The sequence below is a fragment of the Pelodiscus sinensis genome, chromosome 14 (genome assembly GCF_049634645.1).
Source record: "Pelodiscus sinensis isolate JC-2024 chromosome 14, ASM4963464v1, whole genome shotgun sequence".
Lineage (NCBI taxonomy): Eukaryota > Metazoa > Chordata > Testudines > Trionychidae > Pelodiscus > Pelodiscus sinensis.
Window position 1 is genome coordinate 29,974,288 of NC_134724.1, and position 15,361 is coordinate 29,989,648.

Consider the following 15,361-nt stretch of genomic DNA (forward strand, 5'->3'; position numbering starts at 1 on the left):
TGGTGTCCAGCCAGTTTTGAAGCAGTAGCCACTGCAGCAGGGGTGGTCAACCTAAACCTGAGAGGGAGCCAGAATTTACCAATGCCCATTGCCAAAGAGCAACAGTTATGTCACCAGCCATGATCATATCCCCGCCACCACTCTCAGAACATCCTGCCAACTGGCAACCCCACTGGTCAGTGCTGCTTCCTCCTTTTCCTCCAACCCACTGTGATCAGCTTTTTCTCAGTGGTGGACACTGGAGGGGGGGGGGGGGGGAGCATGGGTGTGACAGGCTCAAAGGAGAGAGTAGGAAGTGGCAGGATCCCAGGGGGAAGGGCGTAGGGCAGAACTGGGGGTTGAAGAGTGAGCACCCTTGGGCCAAGTGGAAAGTTGGCACCTGTTGCTTCAGCCCTGGATTTGGTACCTATACAAGGTGCCGCATATTAACTTCTGAAGAGCTACATGTAGCTCTGGAGCTACAGGTTGACCACCCCTGCACTACAGGGTTGTGTGGGAAATGGCAGGAATATCAGGCTTCCAGCAGGGGCGCTCAGTCCACACAATCACATGGAACAAATGACTATGAAACAATCCTAAACATGAATCTGGTCCAAACTTAGAATAGGTGCCTTTTCTCCCTAATAAAGTAACTTTTCTCCCCAATGCTTTGTTGGAGAACTGGCTGGCTCCATAGACACCAAGATCAGTATTTCATGAAAAACTTCATGCTTCAAGATCTCTCTTAATTGAAAGTATGCAGAGTACCTGTCACTTCTTTGTTAACTGAAACAGTCACTCATTTCCATGCATAGATAGGATGAACCTGTAAGGTGGGAAACTCACCCAAATCCACCCAATTTAGGCTCAATCAGTTTTCACCTTGACTTATAAATGTTTAGACGGATTTAGTGTTACTCATATTTTCTGAACGTACTCTTATGCCAGACAATAAACAGATACAGATAGCAACTCAAGTTACTATGTTTTAGAGTACTGTGAATATTTCCTGCAGTTCATGACAATTATCTCAGCCTCATTCCTTCAGTTTCCAAGCCAGCAGTTCTTCAACTTTTGTCCTTGTTCTCTTGGCTTCTTATACTTTTTCATATTACATACTCATTAACTGTCCTAGCAACCTTAAGAACTATTACATACCCGTACTATACACATGCACAAGCTTCACTTTTTGTCATTTTTGCTATCTACCTAGTTTTTATTTTGTGCCTTCATGTTACTGTAGCTTTTTTCCCCAACATAGAGATTTTTAGTGTGATACTTTGTGTTTGATTGTACAGATTAATTTCCTCTTATCTCTCTCTCTCTCAGCACAATAAAAAAGCTTTACCTTTTTTCCTGTCACCTATGAGCATTATCTAAACATATCTATGTGAAAGAGAGAATGACAAAACAGCACTCGTGGCAGGCAAGACAAGGCCAAAGCATAAGATTACCCTGTCCAAACTCTTTCACTGTTGTGGCATTCCCCAGGGTACAGTCTGATCTATTGGATTTCTGTGTCAATTTAGCTTTCCAGCCTGGGATGCTTTTACTCTGCTTTACTGTCAAAAACAGCAACCCATCCAGGTTTTGCTCACTCACAGCCAGATGTGAAGCAGGGATTCTCAAACTGGGGTTCATAGTCCCTCAGGAGTTGAGGTGGTTACATTGTGGTTATGAGCTGTCAGCAGTGTGGGGCTGGCAGCCCAATCCCTAATTTAATTAAATTGGTGTATTATACTTAATTTATAGGAGAAGCAGTCACATTTAGAGGCTTGCTGTGTAAAATGGACCACCAATTCAAAAAGTTTGAAAACGACTGTTGTCATTTCTCTCCCAGCTGTGAATACATGAATGCTTTCCCAACCACCCATGAATAAATACAGGGTGATACCTGTAGATCTCCCAATCCCAGCCTTGCCCCCCAGAAATGTGTGTTTTGTACTGTTCAGTAGCCCACTGGACTGTACAAGCTCATAATTATCCTGTCATTCCAACAATGGGTAAGTAATATACCCCAGCCTGGTTGACCTGAGTAGAGATTTCCCAATATTTCAGACACACACAGTGGTTTACATAAAACAATATAACAAGGTGATTAATTGGAGAGAGATTTTAAGTGGTAAGGCATAAAGGTAAGACTTGGTTACAAAAGAAAAAAAAACATGCAAGCTCATATTTAAACGTTGGCAAGGTAAATGATCTTGAAAACAAACATTTTTCCTCCCTCACCCAAATTCTTAACAGCAGTTTCTGCTAGCTAGAAAGTCTTCCAAGTAGGATCGCTCCCCTTTGTCCAAAAGCTTTCTTTCTCATTTAAAGCATTGTAGTAAAGTGAGCAGCGAAGGGAAGGGAAGAGAGAGAAGGGAAAAGAGGTTGAGTGTTTCCATTACAATTTTTACCATCTTTGAAAATTGCACCCTGCTGGGCTATAGACAAAACAGTCTTCTCTGTGTGAGATTTGAAATGTCTTCTAGGTGAATTGTAAATTTCTTGCTTCCTTCTGTGTATGCGCAAAGTTAGTCATCTCAGAGTAGACATGTTAATTCTTTGTTTACAGTCTCCCCTGCTGGCAAGTGGTTGTTAGAACAATTATTAGTGTTCTAACATTGTGGTCAGTCTTTTGCTTTATCTGAGGAACAAATCTGTGGGCATTCCCCAGAATTACAACACATTTCAGTAACAAACATATAGTAAAATCTATAGTTTTCCACACCTCTTTTAACTGGACAGTGATATTCAGTAGATGAATTTTCAATGATACCACACAAGACATACTTTGTAGAGAATACATCATATTACAATGGTGAATATAAATATAAACTGATACATTTAAAAAAAAACATTTTTAACCATTCAAAGAGTCTCTGCATAATTCAGTGCCAGTATATGTGTATCATCCTACGTTTTTATTTTTTGACTAGAGAGTTATGGGAAATGACATTACTGTTAATGTCAGGAGCTCCTTGTCTTTTTAAAATAAACGTGACTTTTCTCAAGTGTAGCTTGTAAATTATTAAAAAAACTTATCAATTATTTTGTCTGGTATATTTTGAGGTTACACAGAAAACTGTCATTCATGCTTAAATCTGACACTTTACATTCAAATTTGAATGAAGACACTAATTATCTTACCCATTACAAAGATAGCTTCCCCAATTATCACCTCTAATATCATTAGCTCAGACATTTACCTCCCCCCCCCCCCCTTAACCCCCTCCATCCCGCTTCTGTTCTGAAATTTGATTTGTCCTTTTCATATGTGTTCACTTTTTTTTAATTGTATCCTTTGGTATATATGGTTGTGACTATTTTCTTCCACTATTTGATCTGAGGAAGTGGGTCTGACCCACGAAACCTCATCACCTATTAAACCATCTTGTTAGTCTTTAAAGTGCTACATAGTCCTGTTTTTTGTTTCTTCTAAATGTAAGTTGTATGACTTTTAAGCGCCCATATAAAAATGGCCTCATTATTCCAAAATGCTTCTGGTATTGATATTAAGTTGATTTCTCTAAAGTCACAAATGGAATTTGTGAGAGAACTGGGACTGGTTCCACTGAATCCATTATATCAAGGGTCTCAAAGTCCCAACCTGTGGGTCATCCCCTTTTGGAGGAATTGTGTAATGCCTTGCCCCTTCTTGCCATCACTCCACCCTCTCCCCCCATGGCACCGCATCCCTTAGGGTGTGGGTTTGGCAATCACCACCTGGGACCTGAGGCTGTGCAGCAGTCATGCCCCCTTTTCCTCTTCTCACTGCAGGCACAAAAGCAGGAGCAGTAGGGAAGCGGAATGAGTGCACTTCCTATTTAATAACATAGAACCAAACTTTGTAGAAGTGTTAAATGTATTTTTGATAGCACTAATCTCCGCTGTAGCTGTAAAGAGATTAGGATTTTTAGTTTATTATGACTAACTCATTCAAAGTTAAGAAACCAGTGGGAATTGAACAAGCTTATTTTCTTCCAATCTCTGAATTAAAGCTAGGCCTGAGGGAAAGAGACCTACTAGTTCTAAAATCTTGAAGGGCATGGTGATCAGAAACAATCAATGCGGCTATTATTTCCTTTGTTTAATCAGTTGACTCTTAAATGAAAAATATGTTTTTATAAACACAATTTCTCATGTATTCAGCACATTTGGTAGTTTTATTTTACTAATTAACCATTTGAAAGTGCTAGATTTGTGAATTTTAATTGAATTTGGTTCAGTATTGAGTATATTTGGATTGTAAACTTTTTTTCCCTCTTAGGTATTTTCTTTTAAAAATCCTACATCTAAATTTGCATGATGGGATAATTTAGAAAAGTAAAATACAATAGAGAGAAGGAAGGAAAAATGGAAAGGAAAAATGTAGGAGAGAAGGAGAGAAAAAACATTGTAGGGAAAGATCAGGAGTCGGAGTGGGAGAGAAAGGAAAGAAAAAGGTGGTAAAAAAGCAAGAAATGTGCTAGTTAATTTTTTTTAATTCATGTGTTGGAAAGTTGACCATGCTATATTAAATACAGTGCACACCTATCTTTTTTCTTAAAATGTGTAGCTTTCTTACACTCATGTTGTGGTAGAGAGGTATTTTACCCTAATACTAGAAAGTATTTTGTATTTTTGAAATACTATACATGGTATCCCTTAGGTATCTCATAGGATCAGGGTCCCTTTGTGCTAGGTGCTATATAAACAGAGAGACATGGTCTCTGCCAAGAAGAGCTTGTAAAATCACTTCAGATTGTAATCCAACACCGATTACCTCAAATACACTTATCAGTTTTTAAGAAAAATATTCTCTTTCACAGGTCAAGCTACCACCAATGATGGAAATCATAACTGCTGAACAGCTGATGGAATATTTAGGTTAGTAGTGATTTAAAATTTATAATTATTAGTTATTTATAATTGTATTCAATAAAGTAATTTATCACTTGTTTCTCATCATATAATTTTTTCTCCAGCAGGTTTTGTTGAAATAGGTTACATAAAATAGATTCTGGTATACTAGACTACCTTTGGTTATAATTTGTGCTTTTCATTGGTGCTGCTATTGGAAGTTCTGTGCTCTACTGCCTGTTTTCATGTAAAATGTTGCTATGGCTGCCAGCTTATGGTTTGTGTCATGCAGGTGGCTTGGCCTCACGCTCCAAAATATCGAAAGATACTTTTTAATTCATGTTCCTTGCTTGGTTCGTATTAGTATTTTTCAGAATATATATGTCAACTGTTTCTTTTAATTGTCTACAGTGACTTTATTTTTCTCCTTTTTGTTCTTGCCAAATTATAGTAACAGTAAAAATTAATGTAATTGGTGTGGTGGGTAGAGCCCTTTATTTGCAGGTACTACTTTATTCTTGGGTTCAGTCTCTAACTCAGTGGTTACCAACCTTTTTAAGCCACTGAAAGCTTTGGTACTCCTTCATCTGTGTTGACTACCTCTACAGTACCCACTATTTCAGCACCTAAAACAGAGATGGTGCCAAGTGACCTATTAGTGGAGCCAGTTGTGATAAGTATCACATGCTGAGAGATTGAGGGGGATGATATCCAAACTAATAGTTTGGAAGTCACCAGTGCTCCTGGTTAAAAAGGTATTCTAGTACTGATCTCCTGAAAGAGACGGGCACATCTGATAGAATGGCACTTCCTTGGAGGAGGTGTAGTCTTTCTCTCCTTGGCATAGGAGGGACTTGTCTCTTTACTGTCCACTTCGATTCCCTAGCAAGTACAGTGGGAGTCAATGAGATTCTAGAGAGCAGTACATGAAGGGTAGCAGAAAGAGGCTTTTGAGGTATTTGTTATATTCTAAGAGTTCTAAAGGAATTCAGATATGAAATTGTAGAACTATCAGCTGTGATATGTAATGTATTTCTGAAATCAGTCTCTGCACCAGATGAGAAGGCAGCTAACATAACACTGATTTTTATAAAGGGGTTCCAAGATAACCATGGTGATAACAAGCTGATGAGCTTAACAGGGCAAATTGGTTGAAACTTTAGTAAAGAAGAGAATTATATGAGACAAAGATTAACACAGTTGAGGAAGGGTCAGCATGGCTCTTGTAAAGGAAATTGATGCCTCACCAAGCTCTTAGATTTCTTTGAGAGTGTCAGTTAGCAAGTAGATAAGGGTAATCCAGTTAATATAGTGTACTTCAATATTCAGAAAAGCCTTTGACATGTTCCCTCATCAAAATATTTTATACAAAATAAGAAGTCCTGGGATAAGAAAGAAGGTCCTCTCATGATTGGGTAACTGGTTAAAGATCAGAAACAAAGAGTAAGACCTAAATGGTCAGTTTTCACAATGGAGAGAGGTGAACAGCAGGGACCTCAAGGAGCTCTGTCTGGATGTGCTGTTCAGTGTTCATTAATGATCAGGGGAAAAGGGATGTGTGATGGGTTCAGTCACAGAGATCCCATTAAGGCTGTCATTTAATGTATTGAAATATCACTGAGCTTGCCCACCTGCTCTTTGGGGTGCTCCAATCCCCTGTTCTGCACCAGGCCCTCTGGTTTCATGCAAAGTTGGCACTGAGTTGGGGTCATAGCACAGAGAAGAGCAATACAGGCCCTGAGGTCAGCTCAGCTCTAGGAATACTCTGTCAAAGGGATTTTAATAACGAGTAATCCTGTGGCACCTTAGAGCTATGCTAATTGCATAGCTTAAGTTGAAATAGCTTAAGTTGACTTTTGGCACTCTCGATACAGAAGTTACTTCAAGAGAGCACTCTCCCTCCTACTTGCCTTAGTTCTTGTACAATGAGGGTTTCAGGAGTCAGAGTAAGCAGTCTTCCAGCTCATCGTTATTTTGAAATAACTGCTTGTGTGTAGGCTCAGACTGTTATTTTGGAATAATGCTGCTGTGTAGATATAGCCTTAGAGACTAACAAAAAGATCTAGAGTGTCATGAGTTTTCGTGGGCAAAACCCAGTTCTAAACAGTCTTGACACAGATGGGAAAGTAGCTGATGTAACACTGGAACCAGAATCCCAGATAACTGTCTTACTCTGTGTAAAGTTTTATTCAGGAAAAGCTCATAAAAGCCCCTTTATCAATGAAAGAGAGAGAAGCACAGCTGTTTGTCTGTCCAGGTAACACTTTTTTACACTGGGTAATCAATAAGTGATTTGATTAAATATAAAAGTAGGATTTAAGTGGTCATGAGAGGTAGCAGATGGAACAACATGTTACTAAATAAAATAAAACATGAAAGCTAAACTTAATACACTAAGACTGTGGACACCAACCAGTAGATCGAGATCTACCAGTAGATCTTGGAGCCTCTGACAGGTGATCTTGACTGGTTTGGCCAAGAGGTTGTTGAAAGCCAGCATTTCAGCTACCCCTCCCTGCACTGCTGCACATCTCCTGCCCTTTGCCTTGGAGCTGTGCCCCTACTCTCCCTCCTGCTACCTGGGCAGGGCAGGGAAAGCAGAGGAGGGAGTGCAGATGTTAGGATGCCCCATCTTCCACCTTATATTCTATCTCCACAGAAAAGGTGGGGACACAACAAGGCTTGGAATGGGGGGAGTTTTCTGGCTGCTTTTGAGAGCAGTGCAGGGCCAAGGCAGTGGTGATTCTACCTCATTCCCACTGCACCACCACCCAGGAGCCACCTGAGGTAAGCAGAGTCTATCTGGAGCCTGCTCCAAACCCATGCCCTAGTCATGAACCCCAAATGCTTGCCTTAGCCGCCTGGACCCAAACTCCTTTACACAGCCTGTACCCTGAACACTTCCCCCTCCGGCACCCCAACTCTCTGCCCCTGGCTCAGCTCAGAGCCCCCCTCACACTCCAAATCCCTTAGCCCAAGACCAGAGCCTCAGCCCTCTGCCCCTTCCTGGTGAAAGGGAGGGAGAATGTGGAAGGTAGGACCGACTGAGCAGGATCAGGGCCTTGGAGAAGGGGCACGAAGGAAGTGGGGCAAGGGTATTGGGTTTGAGGTAGATCTTACATTGCACTTAAATTGAAAAAGTGATCTTGTGCTTAAAAAGGTTGGAGACCACTGCACTAAGAGAACTTGTTACAAATCATAATTTCTTACTCTAGTTCTTAATTTAGGTAAAGTACTTCTCAGACCAGAGATGACCTAGTTCCAGCAGTTCTCCCCACCCCGTCCCTCACCAGTTGTTAAAGTCCTGTTTCCTGGTGTTTTCAAGCATCTTCTGGGAGTGGGAGGCAGTCTGCAAAGGTAGCTAAATACAATCATTCTTTGCTTCCCTTGCCTTATACAGAATTTCTCTAGAGCCCGAAACCTTTGTTTGATTCCCCCACATCTCCGTGGAAAAGCACAAAATTCAAGATTGATTTCAGCATCAATGGTCACAAGTCTACATGAGTCAATAGCAGTATAGCAGGTCTGCAGGAAGACAGTAATCCCACATTCAGTTGTCTCTTGCTAATGGGCTATTAGTTCTGTGTCTGGCTTCTTTATTGTTGTTCCTGGTGGACTGGTAATAGGCTTTCCCTAATATTAACAGATTAATAATATATCTACAGTCAGTATTCCTTATTTCAGATACAGCAATGGTACATGCATACAAATAGAATGTATACAGTCAGTAGATTACAAGCTTTCCAATGATACCTTACATTAAGAACTATTTTGCATAAAGCATTTTCCAGTTATGCATATTCATAGTCATAAGCATATTTTCATAAAACAGAGGGAAAGTCATAAGCATATTTTCATAAATCAGTTAGGTGGCAAGTTCTCAGATGACATAAAATCATTCCAGATAGTTAAATCCAAAGCTGATTCTGAAGCGTTACCAAGAGCTTTCACAAAACTGGGTGACTGGGCAAAAAAAATGGCAGATGAAATTCACCATTAAGTGAAAGGTAAATACACTATGTGCTTTGTTATATTGTCATGTGTTTCCTTTGCTATTCTTGCTACTTTTCATCACTCAAACTTGAAATGTGTCTCACAATTTGTCACTTAACTTTTCTGCATGTTTCTGCTGGAGAAAAATACATTTATATTTAGAACATAAACAAGGTGTAATATTAAAAAAAAAAGAATTGAACATTTTAGAAAAATTAATAAAAATGGGAAATTAATAGACAGTTATAACATTAAAAAAATCCACTCACTATATTAACATAAGTGCTTCTGAAAATCTGGTTATATTATTTTAATGTGATGCTCGGGTTTTTAACTCAATTTTTCTATTTTTGAAAATAAAATGAAAATGCTTTTAAATCATTGTTGTGTGGTGGGGCTGAGGATGAGAGGCTGCCCCTCCTGGCAGAGGGGACTATCCCAGCCCTCTTTCATTGCAGCAGCTTGGGGCTAGCGAGAAGCGCCACTCCATAGCTGCTGCAGCGCCAGATGCCATAGCAGGTCCAGATTCGTCTGCCCCCATTTTGTCTAAGAGCTTCAGACAGATGTACTCTTTAAAAGTTATCTAAAGCTTTGACTTGTGGAATAAGTCATAATTTGAAAATTTATAATTTTTTTAAGGTGACTATATTCTTGATGCAAAACCAAAAGAGATATCGGAAATTCAACGACTAAATTACGAGCAGGTAAGATACAGAGTTTCTAAAAAGCAAATTTTTTTTCAGTAATGAACTAAAGCATTGTTTTGTTTTAATGAAAAATAAAATTTTAGTTGAGAGTTTATAAAATGAAATGTACGGGAAATAGTTTTTGTTCCTATTTATTCAGTACAGTATCAAATTTAGTTTTACAGTACTTTCCCTAGACAGGATTGGTCATGGCTATACGAATGACTTCGTTTAAAACAGACAACAGTTTTTTATCTTGTTTATAGTAACAGATTGGCCTTTGGTTTAGTGTTAAATCTGACTTCTAAGTCTTTCCTTCTCGGCTAGCAGTGAACATAAAATGACTTTGTATGCTGTTCCATCAGCCGTGGCAGAATGAGTTCCTTTATCTGCAATGAGTATAATGACAGACCCAGTTGTACTTATTTTAAAGTAGTTCATATTTTCAGTTCAGATGTCCCTGGAGTACTCGTGGTAAGTACTTGTTCTGAAATCTGCGGTAACTGAAAACGGTTAGCCTACCCCGTTCAGATAGAAATAGAAAAGTTAATCACTTGAAATTTATCTGTAGATGCTGCTGTAACTAGATACAGAAATAGTACAGAAAGTATTAAGAATTCTCTGAACTGATTCATAGATATTTGTTTTGTTCTAACTTCAGTTGAGGATATAGTAGCTGATTTAGTAATAATATACTTGTATTTGAAATGGAATAACTGAGATAAAAATGTCTCCCCCAAATATATATATAGTAGCAAACCTGTTGCAAGTACTGCTGGCATAGAATTGGGTGATCCTACATGTGTATTTGAAAAGCTTTGGGAATCTTTTGGGATGAGTCACTATATAAATATGAAATTTAAAAAAAAACCCACTATGTAGAGGCAATTGGAATGTGTGTAAGCAGTAATTTTATTATTAAAGCAAAAAATCGCTGTACATACCTGAATTAAAATGTCATAATTTGGACATAGTTTTTGAAATTCTATTCTTTGCTGTAACCACAGTAATGTATTCTGATTTTTTTATGTAGTTTTAATACAGGCAGTCCCCGGGTTACGTACAAGATAGGGACTGTAGGTTTGTTCTTAAGTTGAATTTGTATGTAAGTCGGAACTGGTACATATTGTAGGGGAAACTCTAGCCAAACATTTCTCCAGAGTTCAGTTTTATTCTCCCACACCTCACTTCCCTCAGTCCTTTATTCTCAAGGGCTACGTCTACACTGGCCCCTTTTCCGGAAGGGGCATGTAAATTTCACCAGTCGTCGTAGGGAAATCCGCGGGGAATTTAAATATCCCCCGCGGCATTTAAATAAAAATGTCCGCCGCTTTTTTCCGGCTTTTAAAAAAGCCGGAAAAGAGCGTCTACACTGGCCCCGATCCTCTGGAAAAAGTGCCCTTTTCCGGAGGCTCTTATTTGAAGTAGGAATAAGACCCTCCGGAAAAGGGTACTTTTTCCGGAGGATCGGGGCCAGTGTAGACGCTCTTTTCCGGCTTTTTTAAAAGCCGGAAAAAAGCGGCGGACATTTTTATTTAAATGCCGCGGGGGATATTTAAATTCCCCGCGGATTTCCCTACGACGACTGGTGAAATTTACATGCCCCTTCCGGAAAAGGGGCCAGTGTAGACGAGCCCAAGCTGAGGTGTCTGCTGAGAAAAGCCGCTCCGCGTCTTCCTGGTCTGCTGTGGGGGGGTGCTAGCTTCGTGTCTCCCTGGTCTGCTGGGGGGGAAGCAGCTAGTGTGGGGTTGCCTCACCCCGTTTGTAAGTAGGGATCCGATGTAAGTCGGATCCATGTAACCCGGGGACTGCCTGTACATGCAACTTTTTCTGCTTCCTGGTGATGATTATGAAGTGATTGAGAGCAACAAAACTCAGGATGCTCAGACTCATTTCTCACCTTGGTTTCAGAGCACACTTGTGTTTAGTGTGTTCATTTTCACTTGGAGATTCATACTTATGATACAGGGTAAACATCCTCTTATAGGATATGGGGGAGGATGTGGACTATCTCTATAAAACAGTGAATCCGACGACATAGGAGAGGAGAGGTGAAAGACATTTTTTTTCTTTGTTTGCTTATTGTAATCTTGTAGGGTTCTTGTTATAAATGTATGCTTTGTAACTGTTGTTAATTGGAAAGGGGTTTTCTTGCTCATTTTTTTAAACCCTAAAAAGAGAAAGTAATGTGAAAACTTGCATATGAGCTTCTGTGTAAGTGTCAACAGTGACAGATTTAAGTAGTTTTTCTTTAAAAAAGGATTAAGCCATTTTAGGGTGTATGGAAGGCAAATGTCTAGGAATTGACACATTTTCAGCCTGGTATCTAAAATCAACGTGAGTGTTCCTTGGTTCATACTAGGGATGTGATAGTCATAGAACAGGGGTGGGCAAGAATGCCTCCACGGACCCGATCTGGCCTGCCAAGCAGGTTGATCCAGCCTATAGACGCCCTGCCCCCAGCCCAATCAGGATCTGTGGGCGGAGGAACCTGGAAGTGTCCTGGCCCTGCATCTTCCGCTCAAGGACCCTCACCTTCTGGGTCGTCCTGGGGCCACTTGACACATTTTTGAAGTGGCCCCCCTTCTAAAATTATTTCCTGACCCTGTCATAAAATCATGGAATACTAGAACTGGTAGGTACCTTAAGAGGTCATCAAGTCCAGTTCCCTGCCCTCACGGCAGGACCAAGCATCATTTAGATCATCCTTGACCGATGTTTATCTAACCTGGTTAACCTGCTCTTAAAAATTTTGAATGATGGGGTTTCCACAAACCCCCTAGGCAATTTATTCCAACGTTTAACCACCCTGACAGTTAGGTTTTTGCTAACGACCAAACTAAACCTCCTTGCTGCAATTCTTGCTGCAAGAATCCCATTGATTCTTGTCCTAACATCAGAGGTCAAAAGGAACAATTTTTCTCCCTCGTCTTTGTAACACCCTTTCAGGTACCTGAAAGGTGCTATCATGTCCCCTCTGTCTTCTCTTTTCCAAACTAAACAAACCCAATTCCTTCAGCCTTGCCTCATAGATCATATATTCTGTATCTTCAGTCATTTTTGTTGGACCTTCTCCAATTTCTCCACATCTTTCTTGAAATGTGGTGCCCAGAACTGGACATAATATTCCAAGGCTGTGTCTACACTGACACGGTCTTGCGCCAAAGCAGACGCTTTTGCTTTCTGCCTGTCTACACTGGCTGTGTGTTCTTGCGCAAGTAAACGGACGTTCTAATGTATGAAATCAGGGCTTCTTGTGCAAGAACTATGATGCTCCTGCTCAGGAATAAGCCCTTTTGCGCAACTGTTCTTGTGCAAGAGGCCAGTGTAGACAGGCAACATGAATTTCTTGCGCAAAAAAGCCCTATGGCTAAAATGGCCATCAGAGCTTTCTTGCGCAAGAGAGCGTCTACACTGTCATGGATGCTCTTGCGCAAAAGCACATCTCTTGCACAAAAGCACATCCCAGTGTAGACACTCTCTTCTGGAAGAACTCTTCTGCAAAAGAGTTCTTGCACAAGAAGCTGCCAGTGTAGACGTAGACCAACTGTGGCCTAATCAGCAGAGTAGAGCAGAAGAATGACTTCTTGTGTCTTGTTCACAACACTCCTGTTAATGCATCCCAGAATCATATTTGGTGTGTGTGTGGCTGTTGTTTTTGGTTGGTTGGTTGGTTGGTTGGTTTTTTTGCAGTGTCACGCTGTTGACGCCTATTTAGCTTGTGGTCCACCATTGTCCCGAGATCCCTTTCTGCCATACTCCTTCCTAGACAATTGCTTCCCATTTTGTATGTGTAAAACAGATGGTTCCTTCCTAAGTAGAGTACTTTGCCTTTCTCATTTATTTTATTTACCTCAGACCATTTCTCTAGTTTGTCCAGATTATTTTGAATTATGACTCTATCCCCCAAAGCACTTGCAAGTGCTTGGTATCATCTGCAAACTTTATAAACGTACTCTCTGTGCCATTATCTCAATTGTTGATGACAATACTGAACAAAATCAGTCCCTAAACTGACACCTGCAGAACACGTTTTGTTATGCCCTTCAGGCATGACCGTGAACTGTTAATAACTACTCTCTGAGACTGGTTATCCAGTCACTTATGACCCACCTTATAATAGCCCCATCTAGGTTGTATTTCCCTAGTTTATTGAGAAGACTCTCTCAATACGTTACTAAAACTTGGTATACCACATATATTGCTTCCCCCGCTTATCCACAAGACTTGTATCCTAGAAAAGAATGCTACCAAGTTGGTTTGACCCGATTTGTTCTTTACAAATCCATGCTGGCTATTACCTGAAAGATAATAAGGTGATAGGTATTTGCAGATTAATTCCTTAATTATATGCTCTATTATTTTTGCTGGCACAGAAGTTAAGTTGTCTGGTCTGTAGTTTCCTGGGTTGTTCTTATTTCCGTTTTTGTAAGATGAGCACTATGTTTTCCCTTGTTCAGTCTTCTGGAATCTCTTCCATCTGCCATGACTTTTCCAAGACAATAGCTCGGATTATTCAAGGACCCGATAGAAGAGATTTCTAGGATGCATTTCATCAGGTCCTAGTGACTTGAAGACAACTAACTTTTCTAAGTAATTTTTAATTATTTTCCTATTTTTACTTCTACGCCTACCCCATTTCCATTAGCATTTGCTATGTTAGGCATCCAGTCACCACCAGGGATTCTTGGTGATAACTGAAACAAAGAAGTCATTAAGCACCTCTGCCATTTCCATGTTCTGTTATTGTTTCTCCCTTGTCATTGAGCAGTGGACCTACCCTGTCCTTGGCCTTCCTCTTGCTTTTGATATATTTGTAGAATGTTTTCTTGTTACCCGTTATGTCTCTAGCTAGATGGAGCTCGTTTTCTGCCTTTACCTTTCTAATCTTGCCCCAGAATACCTGTGATGTTTGCTTATATTTATTTGACCTAGTTTCTGCTTTTTTATGTGACTCCTTTTTAAGGTTTAGATCATGTAAGATCTCCTGGTTAAGCCAAGGTGGTTTCTTGCCATACTTCCTCTTTCCTACGCAGTGTAATAGTTTCTGTTTGGGCCCTTAATAATGTCCCTTTGAAAAACTGCCAACTGTCTTCAGTTGTTTTTCCTCTTAGTTAAGGTCCCATGGGAAGCAAGACAATCAGGTTTGAGTTCACTAAAGTCTGCCTTCCTGAAATTCCTTAGAATCATGAACTCTGATTTAATGATCACTTTGACCCAAACTGCCGATCACCTTCAAATTCTCACCCAGCTCCTCACTATTTGATCAAATCAAATCTAGAACAGCTTCCCCCTTAGTAGCTTTCTCAACTTTCTGAAATAAAAATTTTTATCCAGTGCAGTCCAAGAACTTGTTGGATAATCTGTGGCCTGTTGCTACTTTCCCAACAGATGTTTGGGTAGTTGAAGTCCCTCATCACCACCAAGTCCTGTGCTTTGGATGCCTGTTAGTTGTTTAAAAAAAAAAAAAAAAAAGTCTCATCCACCTGTTGTTCCTGGATAGGTGGTCTGTAGTAGACCCTAGCATGATATCATCCTTGTTTTTTACCTCTTTTAATCTAACCCAAAGATTCTCACAAGTCTGTCTCCTATGTCCATCTTAACCTAAGTCAAAGTGTACCATCTTAGTATATAAGACGACACCTCCTCCCTTTTTTCCCTGCCTCCCAGTTAACTGATGAGCTTGGGCTCATTGATTTAACTTTCATGGTTAGATGTAAACTCCACCCCACTCCCTGCACTGCTGCCTCTGAATCAGAGGCGGAATCATGGGGGCTGGCGGAAGAGAAGCAGTTTCCTGTGCATATTTGCTACTGTGGGGCCACTTGCCTCCCAAATGTAAATGTGTAACCATGGAAAATTTCAAGAGTTTGAAA

At 40.2% G+C, this 15,361-nt stretch overlaps 1 protein-coding gene across 8 annotated transcripts in view; it reads left to right on the plus strand.

Annotated features, from left to right (window-relative positions):
- Nucleotides 1-15,361, plus strand: part of MINDY2 (MINDY lysine 48 deubiquitinase 2) — a 105,615-nt gene that overhangs the window by 11,775 nt on the left and 78,479 nt on the right. For all 8 annotated transcript variants that reach the window (XM_006112460.4, XM_014578985.3, XM_075897327.1 and 5 more), the window contains 2 exons: nucleotides 4,776-4,833; nucleotides 9,439-9,503. In XM_006112460.4, coding sequence (XP_006112522.1) covers nucleotides 4,791-4,833; nucleotides 9,439-9,503 — 108 coding nt within the window. In that variant the 5' untranslated portion in view covers nucleotides 4,776-4,790. The remainder of the gene's footprint in view (nucleotides 1-4,775; nucleotides 4,834-9,438; nucleotides 9,504-15,361) is intronic.